Source organism: Malus domestica, chromosome 15, assembly GCF_042453785.1.
Source record: "Malus domestica chromosome 15, GDT2T_hap1".
Lineage (NCBI taxonomy): Eukaryota > Viridiplantae > Streptophyta > Magnoliopsida > Rosales > Rosaceae > Malus > Malus domestica.
In genome coordinates this window covers 26,981,137-26,988,984 of record NC_091675.1, presented here as the reverse complement: position 1 = coordinate 26,988,984, position 7,848 = coordinate 26,981,137, and the positions used below count along the sequence as shown (strand labels likewise).

Genomic DNA, 7,848 nt, shown 5'->3' with positions numbered 1-7,848 from the left:
TTAATAATAAATTATAGAAAGGATAGAATTGGTAAATAATAAAATATTATAGGGATATGATAAATTAACTTGATTAGCTAAATTAGTTTTTTTAACACTATTTATTTCTAAACGATAATGTTAGAGAGACTAAATTTGTAGATAAAATTTTAAAAACTAAATGAAATGAAAATTGATAATTGGTTATAATTAAAGCGTTGATAAACGTATTCATTTTTATTTGTAATACATTATTTAGTTTGTAAAATTTGTCTATAAATTTAATCTTCCAAGTATTATTTGTGACGGGAATACGAATGATACATCACGTGTTTTTATATAAGATTTGGGAAATTTTATTTTTTAAGTTATTAATTTTTTAACACGTATATCCATTATTTGTATAGTGACATGCGGTGTACCACCTCGTGTGCCGATCACACTGAAAAATCTCTCGTGTTATAGGTTTAAGCTGTTATTCTAATGATTGTCTTTGAGTTGAGCAATGTACCTAGTTTCGGATCCTTAATAATTATAAAACTAATTAATCTCTTGTGATTAGATAAAATACAAACTCATCAGTATCTCTTGACTATATATTTCAATTAAATACTTTTTGCGTTGCTGGACTTGTCTGGGGAGGCATCTCTTTCACAACATTGGCTAAGGGCACTGGGATTTGTTGGGCACGCCTCAAAACCTAAGCGCAACAGCAGCACTTTGGTTTCTGTGTGTGAAAGAGAGATTCTTAAATTCTTCAAATTAATTCTTTTTTAATTTTTCCAAATGTACTTGCAGCTGTAGTATATACTGATGGGGAATGTGAAGGCAAGTTCATATTCTACCAAACAGAAGCTAAGCCTTGCTGCTGTAGATAATTAGTGTGTTTGAAGAGCTTTTTCCCTTTCTTTGAAACAGTGCTTCTCTTTCTGTTGGCTTTTGCTTTTTCTTCAAAAGAACACAAGTTGTAGTTAATCTCCCCAGCTCTTGAGTACCTCTTTCTGCAGCCTGCAGGTCAGAAATTCAAACTTGATCACTCTCAGTCATATAGATTTGTTCATTGTCTTTATATTTTACTGTTATTGCAAAGTCATGCAATTGGGTTTTTGATATTGTTTGGAGTGCTGAGGACCGTGTTATTCAAGTTAGTTAAAACAGTGTCATCCTTCGTGTAATTTAGATTAATTTAGTCTAGACTATCACTCGAATCAAAGAAAAAATTATTTGGAATGCAAACAAGTTTACTTTGGAGGCTGGTTTTCATATGTTGCATGAATTTTAAGAGTAATTCAGTTTGCAGTTCATAACTTTTAGTTCTTTAAATTTATAATTTGAATTATCTCACAAGTAGATGATGTAATCACTTGAAAGATATTTTTTGTAGCTATTTTCCTTAGGAGAAAGTGAGTATATTTCACTGCATAAGGAAGAGCATTTTATTTTTTACTCAAACTGACAATTAAATTTAACAAATAAGACAAACCGATACAAAAATTGGGTAATTGATCTTTATTCAAGAGAGGTGACCTTCGGACTCTCTTTTTCTTCTTCAACATTCATTCATTTCTAGCGATATGATTGAATAAATAAAAGAAGAATCAATAGACAAAAACAAGAAGAAGAAAAGACCGCAGAAAGAGAAAACAAGAATGTAAAAATTACTACACTTTTTTGAAAACTATAAAGAATGTCACGCTAGAATTTTCTTTTCCTCAAATGTAAACGAAAACAGAAGCTATTTCTATTTTAATTACCAGCAATTACCATTTGCAACTGTATATTGTTGTGATGTCATCATCTGGGATTTTGGGAAGTAGGTAACTTGAACAGAAAAATAATGTTTACTTACCACTTAAATGAAATGGGCAAAAAACAAGACAAAATTCAACAGTAGGTAGCTGAGAAAAATCAGAAGCAGCATAAAATAATTTACAAAGAATTAATTAGGCATACATGATAGGGTAGTAGTAGTTCTGTGCTGCTGATATAAGTGAGGCCCTTTGAAGCTGGAAGATATTTCTGTTGTGGTCCAAAATTGGCTGAAGCAAGAAGTGGAAAAAGAAGCAGACAGATTATACAAAAAGCAGTTTGCTGATATAATCCATTTGTATTGGTGTTTGAAACTCATCATAGCAAGTGCTCTCTTTGTTTCTATGCATAATACAAACCATCATATTTCTAGGACATTATTCATTCCTTCCTATCTAAATACATTTTCTGCTTTTTTTTCTTCATTTGGCAGATATTCATATTTCAGCACAAAAGTGTCAGACTTTCAAAATTCAGGATATATTCTTGTAGAAGGTTGCCAAATAAAGCTTCTACGTATGGAGAAGCTTCTCAAGCCATATGATAAGGAGTACATGAGGATGGCCATTTTAAAGCACGAAGAAACTTTCAAAGAGCAGGTAATAATTCCACGGTAGTGATTTTCCAGTTCCGCTTTCTCCTTTTGCACTCCTCCCCTTTGGTCCCTTCATTCTGCTTTGATTTGTTCAGTCTAAAGGCCCATCGACTTCCATAATTCTATTCTAGCCTATTCACTTCTTTCTTTTATTAGCTTGTTTCTAAACTTGAGTTAGTGCTGCAGGTATATGAACTTCATAGGCTATATCATTTGCAGAAGATATTGATGAAAAGCTCCATTGGAAAAAGAAGGCCCAATGTACAGAAACAAGAGAGTTGGGATTTAAATTATCATCACAACCAAGAGGCACAATTTAACCCACAAAGGAAACTAGATTTAGAACAGCCTGCAGCAGCAGCAGGAGCAGGAGATTACATTGCAGACACAGAAGGAGATGATGGGGTGCTAGAGATCATAGATGAGACCGAGATTGAGTTGACTCTAGGCCCCACCAGATACAACAGCAACAGCAACAACAGCAACAGAAGCAGCAGCAGCAACAGAAGGAAGAGAGGAGGAGAGGCAGCAGCACTAACACTATCAGATTCAGCAGGTCCAAGTAGTTTCTCATCTTCTTGTTCTACTGGATCAAGCCATACAATAAACAGGAAAAGTAGTTTCTCCAGGAGGACCAATCAAAGTACTATACATGGGCAGCTGCTGCCTGCTGACATGGCATCAGGAGGGTACAGAAGAAGTGGAGGGAGTAAAATCAGCAGCAGCAATGTTAATGGTGGAGAAGAACAGTTGAGACAGGATGAGAGGCTAAAACTGCCTCCTTGGCTTTTCCAAGTTTTGAGCTTGAACATGACTTGATTTGATATGGATATGATATGATTTTTAGACCTCTTCTTCTTACTTATTGACTAATATGTGATTGATGATGTTTGGGTGGGATTCTAATTAGCCGGTTAATTTTGTAGCGTGATGGGTGGAGTTTGTATAAAGATCATCATTTGCCTCCATTGCTTTATTTCCTTGTTCACTTTTACAAAGAAATGTAATGAATATGATGAAAGGAGATGTGTAGCCACTAAGTATTCTACCGTGTAAAAGGCGTTACGTTACGAAACAGATAAAGAAAGAGAGATATACTCCTGATTCTACTCACTCAAGACTTTGTTGTAATCGTTTTGACCAAGAGAGAGTTTCTTATCACTAATTTTCCACGTAGCAAGCGTCTATTGAATAAGCGTGCATGTTTTGAACATGTGATAAACATGTAGCTTACAGTTTGCTGACAAAAGGAGATAGTCTTGTCAAACCTTATCAATGTTTCCATGTGTAACCAAACATCCTGTAAAGTCTAGACGCAAGCTCAAATGTTTTCTAGTAACATTGTGGAAAAGGGAGTAATGGCACGTTTAGATACCTGAAATAAGTATTGGAATTATTCCGATTACTGATTTTCTCTATGTTTATTAACATACGGAGTAACTGGTGATGGAAGGATTCTAAAGGGGGATGTACTTGAGCATACAGTTAACTGTACCATGCAGCTAACTGTTATCCATGATTAGGATAAGAAGAGACCAAATGTAGATTTTTTTTCTCTCCTGGTGACTTTTCATCTGGCCGGTTGCATTGCACCTGATCAGCATCACAATTTGAAAAAAATAATGGTTATAATTGTGGGAGAAAGTGGAAATCTGAGGAGTCTAAAGTTCTATGCTACTGAGGTGATAAAGTCTGACTTCTCTGAGTGCTAATTTCATCAGAGGTATAAAAACCTAGTTTGCATCAAATTATCAGCAACTAAAGTAATTTAATCAATTTTTTTTTTTTAAACAAACGATTTTATTTACGCTAAGGGTTGTTGAGGAAGGAACCTGGGGCGGGGAGAGAGAGTGGGGGAGGGGGAATAAGCCTTACAATGAAGTAGCTAATTCTCAATGACTCGTACATTCCCGAGTTTGAATCATCCCACCTCCGTTCATCAAAGATAAGATAATTAAGGTCTTCAATTCACAAAAACTCAAAGTAAACAATAACGTCAAACTTTTATGAGTCCTTTTTACGGAGTCACATATAACAGAAAGCATCTCTTCACTTGGGGTTCCATGATAAATTTACCTCCGACATTATCAACATGCTGCACTGCTAGTCTGTCTGTCTAGCTATTCTTTAACTTTTTCAAAGGCTCTTTATCACAAAGGGTTTTAATAATTTGAGGACGGACCCCACATACGGCAATGGTCTGGTACAGAAGGTCTAGTTTTTTGGTTTGAGGACAGGGTCCTGGTTGGACCATTACTCATCGCTTAGGACTTGAACCAACTTTCATTACAAAGAGAAACAGAAAGATGCATGTGGATGTGGACTATACTTTTTGGAGGTTAAAAATTACTGTATGTTTACTTATTACGAACGAGTCAATTATAAATTGGGATGAGCCAGATTCTTGGTTTTTCATGTATTGGATTACAGTTTGCAATGAATGCCTTAGAAACCAAGGGAGTGATTCTCACACTTTTTTACTCATTTTACACCCCCTATTGATTTTTGACCTTTAGATTGAACAAATCAAGTAATAATTAAAGGACAAAAGTAAACAAGAGTGAGCAGAAAAAGAAAAAAGTGTGAAAATCCCGAGTTCACCATAAATTAGAGGATGTAAACAAATAAGATGTCCTTCTATACTAAAATTAGTTGGAATGATGTACGCTTAATCTTTTGCCTAGTTGACGCCCTCTTTAGTAATACGGTATGTAAGCTCAAAACGAGTTTTGCCAACACACCATTGCCGTTCAATACTGATTCTAGATAAGTAAACACGTTATAAGAATCTACGCCTTTTCTATTTCTTTCTTTAATCTCTTTCTTGATGATGAAATGCACGAAACTAGTTGGAGATTACATGGATATAGCAATTAAAGGACAAAAGTAAACAAGAGTGAGCAGAAAAAGAAAAAAGTGTGAAAATCCCGAGTTCACCATAAATTAGAGGATGTAAACAAATAAGATGTCCTTCTATACTAAAATTAGTTGGAATGATGTACGCTTAATCTTTTGCCTAGTTGATGCCCTCTTTAGTAATACGGTATGTAAGCTCAAAACGAGTTTTGCCAACACACCATTGCCGTTCAATACTGATTCTAGATAAGTAAACACGTTATAAGAATCTACGCCTTTTCTATTTCTTTCTTTAATCTCTTTCTTGATGACGAAATGCACGAAACTAGTTGGAGATTACATGGATATAGCAATTAAAATTTACCACATTCATACATACACATATATTGTCAATACTTCAAACCAAGCGCATTACTAGCAGTTTTTGCTAGAAAGTAAAACTGAAAAAGATTATACTCTGCCTCTCCAGTTTTATACTCAATGCGCCTTCGAATCATGTAATCTTATTCAAAGCAGTATGGCAATGTTATTTACAATGACTTCACACAAAGCACAAGAAAGATGAAACAATTAGAGATTCAAGCCACAAATTTTCTCAAGCCTCAGAAACAAAGCAAAGGCATTGGGATTTATGTTTCTCACAGAGCATTATAGAGCTCAGCAACACACCGATGCTTCAGGAAATCGAATGCCGCCGATCTTTGGAAGGTTTGGTCCGGCCTTTGGTACCAGTAGGTGTCACTCCATCTGCACGCACAAAGGGAGAAAGCTTCCCAAGTCTTTTCGACACCAAGTTCATAAATGATTTTCGAGGCAGAGGAGGTTTGTCAGCAGATATTGGAGTGTTTCCCATTGGACTGCTCATTGCTGTTCTCATAGTAGACGTTTCGAGTTCTTTCAGCTTCATCTTCATCTTCACCAACTCTATTTTTAGCTCCTCATTTTGTCTACGCAAGATGGTGAGCTCATCAGGAACCGTGTGGATACCAGTGGAGTATACGCTCCCTTTGGAAGGAAGAACAGAGGATTCACCACCTATGTTGCCATTCATTACATCTCGAAGGCGCTGCTGCTCATAGTATAGCACTTGAACCACAGTGTGAACAGGAAGGCGGTCATTCTGTGCAGCGTGAGCGCAGGCCTCTCGTGAAAGCTTCTGGCAGTCCATCATACTGCACACTTTCTTTCTCTCCATATCACTTAGAGCAGGATGAGCCTGTGAAATATTTAAAGTTAAGTGAACTACAACAACAACAACAACAACAACAAAGCCTTTTCCCACTAAGTGGGGTCGGCTATATGAATCCTAGAACGCCATTGCGCTCGGTTTTGTGTCATGTCCTCCGTTAGATCCAAGTACTCTAAGTCTTTTCTTAGAGTCTCTTCCAAAGTTTTCCTAGGTCTTCCTCTACCCCTTCGGCCCTGAACCTCTGTCCCGTAGTCACATCTTTGAACCGGAGCGTCAGTCGGCCTTCTTTGCACATGTCCAAATCACCGGAGCCGATTTTCTCTCATCTTTCCTACAATTTCGGCTACTCCTACTTTACCTCGGATATCCTCATTCCCAATCTTATCCTTTCTCGTGTGCCCACACATCCCACAAAGCATCCTCATCTCCGCTACACCCATTTTGTGTACGTGTTGATGCTTCACCGCCCAACATTCTGTGCCATACAACATCGCTGGCCTTATTGCCGTCCTATAAAATTTTCCCTTGAGCTTCAGTGGCCTACGACGGTCACACAACACGCCGGATGCACTCTTACACTTCATCCATCCAGCTCGTATTCTATGGTTGAGATCTCCATCTCATTCTCCGTTCTCTTGCAAGATAGATCCTAGGTAGCGAAAACGGTCGCTTTTTGTGATCTTCGCTAGATTGCTCCGGTCATTAGTGTGGATAAGTATATAAATGGATAGAGATAGGAAAGCAAACACAAGATATACGTGGTTCACCCAGATTGGCTATGTCCACGGAATAGAAGAGTTCTCATTAATTGTGAAGGGTTTACACAAGTACATAGGTTCATGCTCTCCTTTAATGAGTACAAGTGAATGATTTAGTACAAATGACATTAGGAAATATTGTGGGAGAATGATCTCGTAATCACGAAACTTCTAAGTATCGGAGTGTGGTGTCGTCTTGACTTGCCTTATCTGTCTCATAGGTAGATGTGGCATCTTCTCTGGAAGTACTCTTCCTCCATCCAGGGGTGGTATCTTTAACTGGTGGAGATGCACAAGGTAATGTATCAATTTCACTTGAAGCTTACTTGTAGTTTCAAGCTTGGTCAAGCGCGATACAAACCATGTAGTAGGAGTCCCCCAAGTCGCCGAGCTAGGGGGTCTGCTGAAAGAGGTGACAGACAAGGTAAGCAATCAGAGCTCCGACCGATTGTTCACCTTCTCCCCATCTTGCAGCAGCATGAAGGATAAAGAGAAGAAAAATGAGAAGAGATGATATGAGATACTTTTGCTTTTGAAGAAGTAACTTTCCACAGGCTTATTCTTGAACTGAGCTGGAGGGTTTTTATGGTTTCCTCCAGAGTATAAGGCCGACTGAAGAATTTGAGGGTCAAAACAAGTCCATCAAATCTAGAGTACGTTCC

The 7,848-nt window shown here is 37.4% G+C and overlaps 2 protein-coding genes across 6 annotated transcripts in view; one reads left to right on the top strand and one right to left on the bottom strand.

The window, feature by feature from the left end:
- Window positions 1-581: 581 nt before the first annotated feature.
- On the top strand, window positions 582-3,496 carry LOC103431615 (uncharacterized). Of its 2 annotated transcripts, XM_008369781.4 has the most exons (3): window positions 582-993; window positions 2,222-2,387; window positions 2,570-3,496. In XM_008369781.4, the coding sequence occupies exons 2-3, from the start codon at window positions 2,307-2,309 to the stop codon at window positions 3,200-3,202; spliced, it is 714 nt and encodes a 237-aa protein (XP_008368003.3). In that variant the 5' UTR covers window positions 582-993; window positions 2,222-2,306; the 3' UTR covers window positions 3,203-3,496. The 2 variants fall into 2 exon arrangements, with proteins under 2 accessions (XP_008368003.3, XP_008368002.3); XM_008369780.4 differs by lacking the exon at window positions 582-993 and having other exon boundaries at window positions 1,232-2,387.
- Window positions 3,497-5,708: 2,212 nt separating this feature from the next.
- Window positions 5,709-7,848, bottom strand: part of LOC103401517 (BTB/POZ domain-containing protein SR1IP1-like) — a 46,257-nt gene continuing 44,117 nt past the window's right edge. For all 4 annotated transcript variants that reach the window (XM_070814015.1, XM_070814016.1, XM_029094834.2 and 1 more), the window contains exon 5: window positions 5,709-6,455. In XM_070814015.1, the coding sequence (XP_070670116.1) occupies window positions 5,916-6,455 (540 nt within the window). In that variant the 3' untranslated portion in view covers window positions 5,709-5,915. The remainder of the gene's footprint in view (window positions 6,456-7,848) is intronic.

Bases quoted from the DNA above. Each gene is read 5' to 3' on its own strand.
- LOC103431615 (XM_008369780.4), top strand. From the start codon at position 2,133: ATGCATAATACAAACCATCATATTTCTAGGACATTATTCATTCCTTCC. The intron at 2,388-2,569 runs GTAATAATTCCA...TTAGTGCTGCAG, and splicing joins AAGAAACTTTCAAAGAGCAG to GTATATGAACTTCATAGGCT.